The 14,026-nt window shown below is 39.9% G+C and overlaps 1 protein-coding gene across 3 annotated transcripts in view; it reads left to right on the top strand.

The window, feature by feature from the left end:
• LOC114444285 (chloride channel protein 2-like) overlaps positions 1-14,026 on the top strand; it is a 135,299-nt gene that overhangs the window by 76,790 nt on the left and 44,483 nt on the right. For all 3 annotated transcript variants that reach the window (XM_028418719.1, XM_028418718.1, XM_028418720.1), the window contains exons 5-11: positions 506-639; positions 2,381-2,458; positions 7,295-7,373; positions 7,859-7,984; positions 8,862-8,946; positions 11,943-12,044; positions 12,188-12,272. In XM_028418719.1, coding sequence (XP_028274520.1) covers positions 506-639; positions 2,381-2,458; positions 7,295-7,373; positions 7,859-7,984; positions 8,862-8,946; positions 11,943-12,044; positions 12,188-12,272 — 689 coding nt within the window. The remainder of the gene's footprint in view (positions 1-505; positions 640-2,380; positions 2,459-7,294; positions 7,374-7,858; positions 7,985-8,861; positions 8,947-11,942; positions 12,045-12,187; positions 12,273-14,026) is intronic.

Genomic DNA, 14,026 nt, shown 5'->3' with positions numbered 1-14,026 from the left:
TACTCTTTTGCACTCAAGTCACGTTATGACGTATCCCTAGACAGACATGTTTTTCACATAAAGTTAGGAGCCTTAAATCCTGTAGGAGTACGTATTGGGCACACAGTCACTACATAAACTTCACATGAATATGCACTGTAATGAACTCCTACTAAACAGCCACATGTAAATGGTAGCTTCTGCTGTGTAATACCTCCCTGACACACTGTTCTAAGCCTCTAAAGGCTCAGCTTCCTCCCCAGAGGAAGGGCCTGCTCAGCTTCTCTACCGAATGAAAGAAGGAGAAAAATCCTCCACAAGTGCTGTGCATGTTTTATAGCTGTACTATATCCTTAAATTCAGGTTAGATTTGAATTTAGGGCAGCACAAATACCACCTGCTGCAGGTAGAGTGGAGACTTAGCTGTCACTCTCACTAACACAGGCTAAAGAGATGGGTGTGCTCCAGAGAATCTGAGATGTTTTCTAAAAGTGAGGCACAATTCTTTTTTTTCTCTTTTATGCAGGTTCAGGAATACCAGAGATGAAGACCATCCTGCGAGGAGTGGTGCTGAAGGAATACCTCACTTTCAAAACGTTTGTGGCCAAAGTCATCGGACTCACCTGCGCTCTGGGCAGCGGCATGCCCCTGGGCAAGGAGGTAACACAAACCCTCACTCTAGAAATCAGACTCAGCCACTCGATGGTACTCTCATTCACCTTTGCTTGCATATGAATGGTGCTAGCCCTCTGAATGGGATGACACATACAGCGCAAAGTGACAACTTTGTCAGTAAGTCATGACAGTACATGTGACTCAGATTGCCGAAGACAAATACAGGCTGCTCACGCCAGTATTGATGAAAAAGTCAAGGCAAAACTGTTAATGTATGCTTCCATGCATGTGACTGCACGTGTGTTTTGTTTAACTTAGAGTCTTAAATTAAATTAAGAAACCTTTATTAGTCCCACAAATTGTTTAAGGCAGCCCAGCAAAGAGCATACACCAGTGAGTACACTGGAGGCTATGCAGGTAAAGTGCCTTGCCCAAGGACACACAGTGACTAGGGAGGAGTTGGGATTGAACCACCAACCTTCCGGTTATTGGACAACCCTGCTATACCACTGAGCCACTGCTGCCCTTTCTTAGATTGTTTATAAAAATTATTCAGCCAAATGAAATGATAAAAAATACAAAGGTGTATTGTTAATCTGTTGGCATTTACTATGGCAAAAAAAACCCAAAAAACATAACGGATCACAAGATCACATTTAGTGGCGGAAAGACTGAGCATGGCCATGCTAAGCATAGCTAGTAAGTTTTTGGTTAGGGTTTATCCTCTGTTTAAAAAATGGTAGCATATCACATAGGGGAAATCTGGCAGAATGGTAAGATGTGTCCAGTTTTTAAGTGGTGTTGTAGATTATTGGAAGCAATGATTCATGTAAACTGGCACATTTTAGGATGCTGTCAGGTTTAAATGGCAGCTTTCACAACATATAAACTACACCTGCAGCAACAGAGTAGATTTGGACTTGAATTATTACCAGTCAGCAAAAACCCACATAGGTTGAAGTAAAGTGTGTGAACACTGCTAGGACGTGTTATAAAACTTCTTACAGCTGCTGTATCGCACCTCCTAACATGCTACAATACACAATTCCCCCTCAGCTCATTCACATTCCAGTCCTTTAACTCCCTGCAGCATGAATTACAAATGATTCATAAATGGCTCGCGATGGGGCCGATATGCTCGAGTTCAGGTGGAGAGCAGCAAGTGTAAATCCTGCGAAAAGGGGAGGTGGGAGACAGAAAAGAAGGAAGAAGAAGAAAAGTGCGGCATTGGCTCAATACCCTTTCCAATCCCAAAGGGAGGGAGAAGTGTGCAATTTTGGGATCCCCTACCTCTCTATCCAGATGTTGTTATATCATGTGGACTTGTTTATGTGAGTGTACTGTAATATAATTCAGTGTTTTCTTGCAAAAACAATTCACGGAAGCATGGCATCCCCTAAAGACAGCCTAGCCTGAAGACATACTTGCCGGAAAATATTGTTTCCACACACACACACACACACAGACACACACACACACACACAGGCCCTTCCGGTTGTGTACTACTGCAGCATCATCCCCAGTTTGGATTCAGCACAGGCCCCTCGCTTCCTGTAACTTGAGCATCACATTTCGGATGCTCTCACTTTTAATCCTGTTAGTTTCACTTTGAACTTCCTCCCCTGAATGCTAATGTTCTCTGCAGACTTTGTTGGTGTCAATGTGTTTTCAAAGAGTTTTTATGTGCTGTCTTACTGTATGTGACTTACAACAAAGAAGATGCTAGAGTGCTTCTTAACTGGTAGTGATTGCGCCTGTTTTATGTCTTTATTTTCCCTCCTGTCAGGGTCCGTTTGTGCACATCGCAAGTTTGTGTGCTGCTCTCCTCAGCAAGTTTATGTCTCTGTTTGGAGGAATCTATGAAGTAAGTCTCATCTCGTTTCTTTTTTATGTATCTCGTGTATTCTTTAACCTTTTCCATTTGCATTTTTATGCTTTTATGAGCAGCATTGTTCTCTTTTGATTATTATTTTTCATATAAAAAGCGTATGAATTGAGTCTTTTAATCTGGCTCACTGGATTGTGTGCAGGCATACCTCTGCTGTTGGCACCCATGCATGGTGCCTATGGTGATGCCACAAAGATGGTTAACTGCTAGGCTCTAACATCAGTCTTCATGGCCATGTAGCAATCCCTTTTTTCAAGTTTATAACAATACTGTTTCCATTCTATGGTTTCAATTCATTGATCATAGGATAAAGAAAGAAAGGTTTAGGAGGAGAGTTATTAATACAAAACATGGCTCCAGTGTCCTTCTCTCAGATCAAACATTTTATCAACGGTCACCTAAGTGACACTGTCACTGTCACATTTGGTTGTGTCTTATAGAGTCTATTATGAGTGAGTCCTTTAATGCTTTCCAAAGTGCAGATTGCTGGAAATGGAGCTTACTCTAAAGTCACTTCTTTTATTCAGAGAAGCTTAAGTTATTTTGTATCCGTTTCCATGATTGTAAACTGCTGACGACAGGAGCAGCTTAAGATATTAGGGCACTGTTCTCAGATTGATCAGGTGAGAGAAAATGAAATGAAACAACTGTGAGACTGGTGCGTTTTAAAGGCCAAAAGGAATGACGTGGAAGGCAGAGACTGACATTTTTCAGGTTGTTCAAGAGTGAAGCCACAAAAGAGGGTGCAGAAAGGCCTGGAAAATGATATATAATGACAGCAGGTGAAGCGCTGGAGGAAGGGTGGAGAAGAGGAACAAAAAGAATACAGCAAAATGAAAATGAGAGCAAGAACTAATTTCCTGCACTCATGCTTTGTGCAAGAGCTGAGGGCTGCGGCCTGGTGTTTTTTTTTTATTACTGAGAGTACTTCGGTCTGACAGGGTTATTTAGTATGTGTATATTGATTGACAGCTCTTAAAAAAACATTTGTTATAATGGACCAACCCTCTGTAATATTGCTCATAGGTTTTCTGTTTGTGGGAATTGAGTTGTTTTTAGAACCAGCCTCAAGTGGCCACTCAGGGAATTGCAGTTTTTTGCAGTTTGAGTCCAAGTAGATTCTTCTAACTGAGACATGTAGAAATAAAAGAGCCAGTGCTTTACTGACAGAAAGCACAAACAATTTTATATTCCAGTTTTTATTAATGACATCTGCTGTCATGGCCAACTAGGCATAAGTATTAGAGAGAAATAAACAAAATGAAGCTGCATCTTTAATAAATATTAATACATATATTTGCAAAAGTAAATTTTGACAGCACTATTTTTTTTTTATTTAGGATTCCAGTCATTTGTGGAGCTAAAAGGCTTTACACTGGGCCACAGTTATTTCTTGTTTTTTTCATAAGGGATGGATTTTTTTCATCCCCTGTACAGTCAGCAGCCAGTAATGACTTATTTTATAAATGTTTAATCACTCTTTGATTTGTCAACAAATTAGATTTTTCTCATGTTCCCAAACACGTTCCCAGAGAGATATGCTGCATAACAGATGCAAATTTCAGTCGAGAAAATGAGGATGAAGATGGAAAAGAAGAAGCAGACTGAGCAGAGGAGAGAAAAAAGAATAATTTTCTTCTTCATCATCTCCTCCTCGTCTTTCTTCTTCTCCGTCTTCTCTGTCCATTGGGAGAGGAGTTGGAGCTAGAGGGAAGCAGAGGAAGTCTTGACTCTCATCTCTGTCTTCATGATGAGATGTGAGCGCCTCTCCTGGGGGATGAAATGGTGAAAGAGAAAGTGAAGAGAGAACAGAGGGAACTGGGACTGAAGGGTTTGGACCAGATCTGCCAAGTCCCCCTGAAGCCTAAGTTAAAAACTCCATTGGCAAAAGAAATATAGATGCAAAGGTGATTAAAGTACGAGAATTTGTCAAAAATATTTTACCTACAGAAAACGCTCAAATCATTTAAGTCAACAAAATAGTTTTGGATTGGTGTCCTCTAATGTTTGCCCATACAGTATGTTACTAAAATTAGGGATGGAGTCTTTATTCCAAGGCTAATAAGAAACAGGTTAAAACATTAAACCTTACAGCTGCCTGAAAAATTACATGTTCTCTCGGTCAGAAATAAAAAGCTATTACATATTCAAAACTTTCTTGCCGAAGGCTAGATACACAGCAGGGATGATTCTGCACAGTACAGTGCATCTTTTATATATATCACGTAGCATAAGTGCTGTCTTTACTGCAGCTTTTGCAAATGGTAAATGGTCTGTTTTCTACCTACTAAGGTACTCAAAGCGCTTCACACTACTAATGTAATGCTGCTCCAGACTTTTGCCCTTGAGGTGACAGTGTTGCTTGTTTTACAGGCTTAGGCAAAAGATCATAGCTTTACAATTATTGAACTTGACAGGCTAAGTTAATACCAGTTTCCGGTCATTTCTATCGGGGTAAAAACCAAACACAATGTCTTCTGTGCAGGCAAAATGTGCAAGGAGCCAGCTATTGTAGACAATTAACATACATTTGTACACATATCCTTGCATAAAGCAGGTGACTTAAACTTGGGACATTAAAAAACAAGCTACTAGAAACAATTTTATAACATGATGTTATAACATTATAACATGATACCGTTTAATAACTGGTTTAATGAGCGACCCTAAATCCATTTTTGAATGGAAAACTGATCTGAATTGCCACACTTTGGGGACTCGCTGATTTTGAATCTACTCTCTTTGAGAACACTTGTTACATCATTATCCTGCAGATGGACAGACTTTATTATTTTAATGTGGGTAAATGTGCAGGATTCATTTAGATCTGTCTGATTTTACTGAAGATAATTGGTAGAAAAATAAAATCTGCTCTGCAATCATCATCATCCTCATTACGTTGTCTCCGTGTAACCTTCTGTTAATCTCCCCTCCCTCTAGAGTGTTGTGCTGCATTTTATGGCATATTAATACTGAGAGTGCGTGTGCATGTGTGAAGTGTCCCTGTGCAGCAGTTATCTGGTCCTCTCCAGAGTTTGAAGTACAGTATGCACTGTAGCCTGTGGGCTGTAAAACCAGTTTTTTTTTCTCTCAGCGCTCTACTTACTGTAAAGTATATCCAGTCTGTGAATGTCAGTGAATGAGTACAAATGTAGATTGTCACCTTGTTACTAAATGATCAGGCATGCACTCTTCTTTGCAAGCTGAAGTTTGTCTCTTACTCCCATGCTACCTAAAGGAGCCTGGCCTTGTAGGGATTAAGGTAATTTGATTACATAATTCCCTGCATGCTCCATGTCCTCCCTGCTGCTTAGGTTTTGTCAAATCGATTCACACTGCTCTGAATGTTATTTATCCAATATGCAGTCTCAGGAACATATTTTAACCCTTAACTCTAATTGTTTCCCCTTAAAGTCAATGAAACATTTATTTTGTAACAAGGCAGAATTGTCTTAAAAGGAAAGGCACAATAAATAACATCTGTTTTATCGAGGCCACTGGGCTTTATGTATTGTTGAATCTACATTTTGATTGGAGTCCACCTGTAGGCATAAGGATTCTTCTTAGAGATGAACTGAGCCATAAGACGTTTTCAGTCCTTCCCTAAAGGCTATTAAGCAAGACAAGCCACACAGAAGCCACTCTGTTGGCAAATGACACGTATTGTCATTTTAAATAACTGGACCATTAGCTGACTGTATTGTGGGCAGAACTCCAAGCGTCATGCACGGTGAAGCCTAATTGCTAATATAGAATAACTTGGTGATAGCAGCATCATGCCAAGAAAACTTTCCTGAGTCTGGTTGTTCTTGTGTGGGCCAAATGAAGCCAGACTTTAACACCACTAACAATCTGTAAAAAGAACTTTAGATTGCTGTTCAGATGCTTCACATCTAATCTGAGAGGGAAAAAAAACATTTTAGAAAGTTACAAATGATGGATGCCATAGAAACGTTTCTAAGCACACTTAAATATGCACTAAATTCTTCATAGATGAATTACAATAAATTTCCCAAATTTCCTAAAAATATGTTTGTATTGTAGTTTGCGAAGTGAGGATTTATAATTAAATATATAATGAAAAATATATCTAAAAAACTAAATGGCCATGAATACTTAAAATTACTATTCTAGAGTGGAATCTAATCATCATATGTACTGTAATTAGTATCTCCAATCACATATAAAACCCTGTGTAGACATCACTAACAAACTGTCACAGGTCGCATTTTGAGTTTAACACTCATTTGTAAAAACCTAATCTGAATAATTTATTCTAGAGCTGGTATGGAAATGGAACATCATTTCTTGTGAAAAGCTTTTTTTTTCTTTGGCACAGTCTGTTTTGTAGCATGTAAAACCAGTATGGTGATAAGTAAAATAAAGAAACCCACACACACTCACACACACCTAATATGTCTTTGCCTCTGCCATGCTGCTTAAAGGACATCAGTCTTACAGGAATGAAGGTAAGTCAGCTTAGGTGTGTGTGTCAAATAAATCCCATGAATCCACCATGATCCACTGCCCTGCAGCTCAGTCAGTTGATCCTCTCTCATCGAGCTTGTGTGTTACACAACAACTCTTCATCTGACACCACGATTATTCCTCGACACGACCAAGGCAGAATTATGGACGAGGCCCTCCCCCCATCTGTAGCAAAGTCTCATGTTGCATAGTTGGAGGGGATAGGTGCACATGAAACAGTGGTATCCATGTGCCCCTTTGCTTCAAAACCATCACCTTAGATTGTTGTCTTTTAAATCTTTTGATGACTGTACTGACTGAACTGTAACTGTGTGTGTGCTTCAGAATGAGTCAAGAAACATAGAGATGCTGGCAGCAGCCTGTGCTGTGGGAGTGGGCTGTTGTTTTGCTGCACCCATAGGAGGTGAGTTGCCAAAAAAATATATATTATAGTAGATTGTACTGTAATGTAAGAGGTGTAACTGCTGTATGATTTTTGCTTTTACTTCACACAAGATAGCACATAATGGACTATATGTCAGGAAAATTGATGAAGCAATTTCAGAGAGGATCTTTAAGCGAAGGCAGTACCTCCCGTATCATCTCACGTTATATTTAAAGTCTCTGTACGTGCTAGTACAGATCTCACACCACATCTTTGTGTGAGTGACATCATTTATTTAGCTGAAAGCAGGCGTTTCTCCATCTGTGCTTGTTCAGTCAGTGTACAGCTCAGTCTGGCTACATCCTACTGGAGAGAGAAGCTAAATCTGTGTCACATTTGACAGTCGCAGCTAACAAATTTAGCTGTGTCTGTCTGAAAACACGCCAAAAATACAGTCAAAAGAACTGAACATTGAATGTGTTTGGTATATGTTGCATTTGCCCTGTGTTGTGTGTATGCCTCAGGTGTGTTGTTCAGTATTGAAGTAACATCCACATTCTTCGCGGTGAGGAACTACTGGAGAGGTTTCTTTGCCGCTACCTTCAGTGCCTTCATCTTCAGAGTACTGGCTGTTTGGAACAGAGACGAAGGTGAGACAGAAGCACCCAAAATATAACTAATACTGTAGGAGCATGTGCTAGTAAAGTGTGGGCTTACATTGTGTTACATTTCACTACACCACTACCCTGATTGCAGTAAAAATAAAGTAATATTATCACATGTTTGTTTTTCCAATGTTTAAGACAACAATGGTGTCCCTTATGATGTTATATCACTTAGCAGCTAAGTGATATATTGAGCTCACTTCACTGTATATTAACACCTCTAAAGACGCAAATGTGTTTATAAAGTCTACAATGGCTTTTAAACTGCCAAAATGAACAAATGCACCGATAACGTGGTTCATAATTTCAATATTAGTAACACAAGACCAGTTGTAACTTTCACAAGAATTCCACATCACATCACATCCAACAAACAGCTGTTGTTTGAATTTTTTACAAGTAGAAACATTAGGGGTTTTTGAGCTTCTCACCGCAGCAGATTGTGTGTCTGTTTTAAAGACTAACCTTGCTGTCATGTTATAAATGATGGAGGTTTTGTAATTTGACAGTAACCATTTGCATCACAGGACTAAAGTGGGGCAAAACACACATACTGTCGCTGCTGAGTGTGCTCGGTGAAAATGTGTTGCTGCTGGAGCAGCAATGTTTTTAGAAGCAGCTGTCCAATCATGGCAATCAGATGCCTTTCTCAGGGTTTCCAGTGCCTTCCCAATTTTTTTTCTCCATCCGGCTGTTTAGGGGTCTTTCTGCTGTATGTGAGGTTAGGATTGCTTCACAATGAGCTGAACTTAATAGCAGTAACAGCTGTAATATTTGCACTGTGTCTTATGTCTGATTGCATGACCTTGTTTTGGATCTTCCCTAATATTTATATATATTGATGATTGTTCTGTCTTTTCAGAGACCATCACAGCCCTGTTTAAAACTCGTTTCCGACTAGACTTTCCCTTTGACCTCCAGGAGCTTCCTGCCTTCGCTGTCATTGGGTAAGTGTTTTCATTGGTTGCATGAGGCTGTGTAATCTCTGACTGTGAATTTGTTTAAACGCTGTGACGAAAGAAAGTTAACCACAGGGTTAAACACCTTTTTTTGTTTGTTTGTTTTTTTTTTTGTTTTTGTTTTGTTTTTGTTTTTTTAAACCATTACTCTTTCTATTCCTGTCCCTGCAGCATAAATTAAGAAGCTACGTGCTCCTCTCATCGTAGCTTGTGAAGGTGTAACTTCTGGGTGTGAGCCTGCGTGAATCACCTGGCATGGATAATTCATTCTGTAACAGTTGTTGACACACTGAAGGCTGTCTTATTTTATTCTGTCACTGCCCGAGGGCTGCCCGATAATGAGACCAGGGGCTCCTAGATGGAAGCTGGTAGAGCGATTGGAGGGGTTCTCTTCCTCCCTCTGTCAGATAAAAGCTCAAGCCTTTGCGTGACTGGTTCTTATGCTTTCTAAGAGAAGAAAATCCCTCTCTTCTTTTTTCCTCCTTGTCTTTTGTTCCTTATATATTTGCCTGGAGGTGTTAACACCCTCTGCAGTATCAGTGACTTGCACATACAGTACACTTAACACTGCCTCCAGAGAAGGCAACAGAGCGCTTAGTCCTAGTTTTACACTCTGCTAGTGTGTACGTGTGTACTGGCACGTCTGTGTGTGAGCGCATCCGTGTAGTTTCCATCTTCCCCCTGCCAATAGCTGTCAAGCAGGGAAAGTCGGTCAGTGTCTCAGTCAACTAGGCCAGAAAGAGTTAGTTCTGTGCTGCACGCTGCCAAGGGCACGTCTTTGAAGAGTCACACTCTTCTACTTACCGTTTACACCTTCAGGCATTAGAAGGGAGAATCACAGGAACGCAAGGAGGCTGAAACATGACCTGATTCCTGCACACAAGACATGCAAATAGACTAGAGTAGCAGTAGAGTAATTATACACAAGTGAGGGCCTGCAGTGTGTGTTGGGTCAGCCTCTTGTGCTCTCGTGCTGGTGTACTACAGTGTGTGTTGTGTATATGCATAAATACATTTCAAGGTGCACTGTGGAGTAAACCAGAAAGTTAAGTTTGTGTTGTCAGTAAAAAAAATCCAAGGGAGTATTTGTCCCTATGCGTCCTTGAGGCTGAACAGGTTAAAAGTCTATGAAGCCAGAAGCCTGGAAAATGCCTTGTTATATACAGCATATAAAGAGTAATGTTGGGGAACTTTGACGTCGTCCGTTGACGAATAAAATAACAGGAAAAAAAAGTTATTTTATTCTTTTTGATTACTTTCTCTTGGTTATTAAATGTATTACTTTCTGTATTCTGCTGATTTGATTAAAATAATTATAAGAACATCTGGGAAAAAAAAAAAATTCTGTCAGCTAATGAGAAGGGTGAAATCATTCATCCATCCATCTTCTATTAACCCTCTTTGTCCTGCAGTGCAGGGTCACAGGGGGCTGGAGCCTATCCCAGCTATCTATGGGTGAGAGGCGGGGTACACCCTGGACAGGTCACCAGTCCATCACAGGGCAACACACAGACAAACAACCATTCACACTCACACTTATGGGCAAACTAAGAAGCCATAAATTGAAAGTGTCTTCAAATCTTTCAGTTTCTTTTTTAACTGCTTAAACATATTTTAAGTTAATCTATTAGATGATCATTAGTCAACCATTTTTACATATTTTGGTCATTTGTAAAGTAATTGTGGCAAGTTGAATACATTTCGAGTTTTGACTGATGATAAGATGCCACACATTGAATTTATTATTTATTTGTCGCTGGTTTATCGCTCCACATACGCTGCTGTTTCTCAGTGCCATAGGTGCCCCTTATTCTAATCTTAACTTTAAAGCCACTTTCAAACACTGAACAGTGACACACAGAGAGGACATCTGGTCCTACAACTACAAAGAACACAAAAAGGCAGACATGCAGTGTTTTCTTCGGCTGCACCATGGGGGCAAAGACTCCCCTCGTCATCCTGATCATTATTTATTCAAAGGTATTTGACAGAATTAATAATGCAGCAAGATAAATTTATGAGCATTAGGTTGTCTGCATAGCTGTCTGAGTCCATTCTCCCTCTCTGCCCACCTCTCTCCTCTTTCTCTCCCTCTGCCTGCCATAAAGAGGACTCCCACTGAGCTTTTAAATCCACACTTATATAAACCTCTTTTTCCGCTTTGTCTCTGAGTCTCCCACACATCTCCACTCTCAGTCTCACTCTTTCTGTCTCTCAGCTGCAATTCCCTGTTCATTTTTTTTGTTTATTCTTCTCTTTTGTATCTACACTAAACACCTCCTGCATGTTTTGATTTTCTCTTATTCATCTGTTTTTCTTTTTTCCTTCCTCAGGCTTTACCATATGCAGCCCATGGCTTTTAATGCATTACAGTTAGACCTGTTATTTACAGCCGCCTCCAGTGCATTACAAACTCATTACATTTCCACTGTTTTCATTGTTGGCCAAGAGCATTGGGGTCAAACTATGGAGGTAGTTTAGAGAGCAGCTGCACTGTGGTTAGTTTACACTTGGACTAATTTATTCTGTTCAGTTTCTGTTGGATCATACATGTGTTTTTGTTGGTTGCATGAAGCTGTGTGAGGAATACAGAGACTGGAAATCTGGGAATGTGTTTAAAAGCTGTGACGGAGCTACGTGCTCCTCTCATTGTAGCTTGTGAGGGTATAACTTCAGGGTGTGAGCCTGCGTGAATCACCTGGCATGGATAATTCATTCTGTAACAGTTGTTGACACACTGAAGGCTGTCTTATTTTATCCTGCCGCAGCCCGAGGGCGCTTTCAAGGCCGAAAATGAGACCAGGGGCTCCTAGAAAGAAGCTGGTAGAGCGATTCTCTCTTCTCGTCCGTGAGATAAAAGCTCAAGCCTTTGCGTGACTGGTTCTTACGCTTTCTAAGAGAAGAAAATCCCTCCCTTCTTTATCGTACATGTTTTTTTTATATCAGGTAGTGAGAGTTCAGCTTTCTTCTTCCTCTCGTTGCAGCATTGCCAGTGGTTTTGGTGGGGCGTTGTTCGTCTACCTGAACCGGTTGATTGTCCAGTTCATGAGGAAACAGAAAGCCATCAACAGATTCCTCATGAAAAAGTAAGAAAACCAGTTACAGAAAATACACATTTTTGAAGTAAGAACAACATTGTATATAAATGAAAACATATAAACATATAGCAGGCTACTGTGTCAGACATTTATTGTTTTGTTTTCACTCACTTTCTCCATCTCTGTCTCAGGCGTCTGTTGTATCCAGCACTGGTCACTTTACTCATTTCCACGCTAACATTTCCGCCCGGCTTTGGACAGTTTATGGCTGGAAAGGTAAGTCCCTCACACCAGTTTAGTGTACAGTACGCAGGACTGTTTTATTATTATTACACACATTGGACACTGCAGCCATTACAGTGGATGTTAAGGAACACATTCTCTTGCATCATGGCCCATTATGTGCTGACTTCATCTATATATATTATATATATATATATATATATTTGTTTTTCCCTTGTAATATACAGCATGTGTGTGAGATTTGTGACAGCAGTACAAAGGTTTAGGGACACCTGGTTAGCTTGCAGTCTTAACAGGGTGCCTCTCAGTCACATATTTTACATCCATTGTATGGTTTGACAATAAAAATGAAATGTAAATAAGATGAGCTTTATTGGGAATTCAGCTGTGAGTTGGAGAGAAGAAAATAGATGCAAAGGGCTGACACCTCACATATCCTCTGGCCCACTTAATGTTTTTAGCATTTTTTAAAATGATGCAGTGGGTGGAGTTCAGACTCAGAGCTTGGGGGAATTTATAATATAATCAAATTAAAGAGGATTTTTATGAAGAGAAGGTAATCCCAGTGATAGCGACAAATATGTGTTATATAATCAACAAAATATGTAGAAATGTGTTTGTTGTACTGCTTGAAGCAGGATCACAAAAAATACACTGTGACATAAATACATTTCCATAGAAAACACAAACTTATTTTAAAACTACTTTTAAACTTTGGTTTTGATGAGCTTTTGTTAGAGTTTAGCATTCAAAATACGTTTGTGTGCTGCCTTTAGGTGCAGGTAGAAATGCCATATTTTCACAAAGATGTTTTTCTTTTTTCCTTAAAAAAACAAAAAAATACAATCAACTTCTTCAGAATTTTTATTGTTGGATGGAACAATAAATCTTGTTATCAGTAAAATGCAAAAAAAAAAATGCAAAAGCAAAATTAAGGAAATGCAGATGTGCCAGTTTGGCTAAAATGCGGTTGCGTTTTACAGCAGCAAAACCCATTCCACTCATTATAATAGCTGATATTGTATAATTAACCTTATCCGTGTCATCTAAGCAGGATTTGTGCAGTTCAGTATGCATCTATGTGGCACTCGTGGTGTTTCTGCAGCTGTACAGAGCAGCTGAGCTTGTTTAGATCATTATATTATTAGCATAGGTGCATTACAATACATGTGAGCATGTGATTGTTTTCTGATTCTCACAGCGCAGGTTTGAATATGATTTGAGTGTGTGTATGTGCACTTTAGCTTACTGTCCTTTTGCTCCTGGGATGACTCATAAGCTTGTGTGTTTGACTTCTTTCCAATTGTACCCCCTCCATCTGTCTAATTATCAGAATTAGAAAAGGAATAGTCTGTGGATCCTTGGGCTTTATACACACATATAGTACAGGCACACACTCTCTCTCTCTCTCTCTCTCTCTCTCTCTCTCTCTCTCTCAGCCTTGGCTCCTAATGAGAGGGTGAGTCAGGCTTCTGAAGTTCTAAATCTGCCCACGCTGGCCCACTCCTCCTAAAGCTTGTCTGCAGAGTGCACACTCAAAATTCTGTATCTCAGCTCCTTCTGTCTCGCTCGCACAATTCTCAGTCATCGTTTCCTTTGGCAGTGGGCAACAATAGCACCAGCTGTGTCTGCATTTAGTCTGGCTGCAGATGAGTTTGTCTTCTTTATCACCTTCCTGCTGCCTTACATCTTAAATCTCCCATGCTGGCACACTGCAGGGTTGTGTGTAGCAACTTTTACATGAATGACTTGAGGGAGGTTTGGATGTAAATTTAATAGTTAAAAAA

The sequence above is a fragment of the Parambassis ranga genome, chromosome 13, assembly GCF_900634625.1.
Source record: "Parambassis ranga chromosome 13, fParRan2.1, whole genome shotgun sequence".
Lineage (NCBI taxonomy): Eukaryota > Metazoa > Chordata > Actinopteri > Ambassidae > Parambassis > Parambassis ranga.
This window is presented reverse-complemented; position numbering and strand designations above follow the sequence as displayed.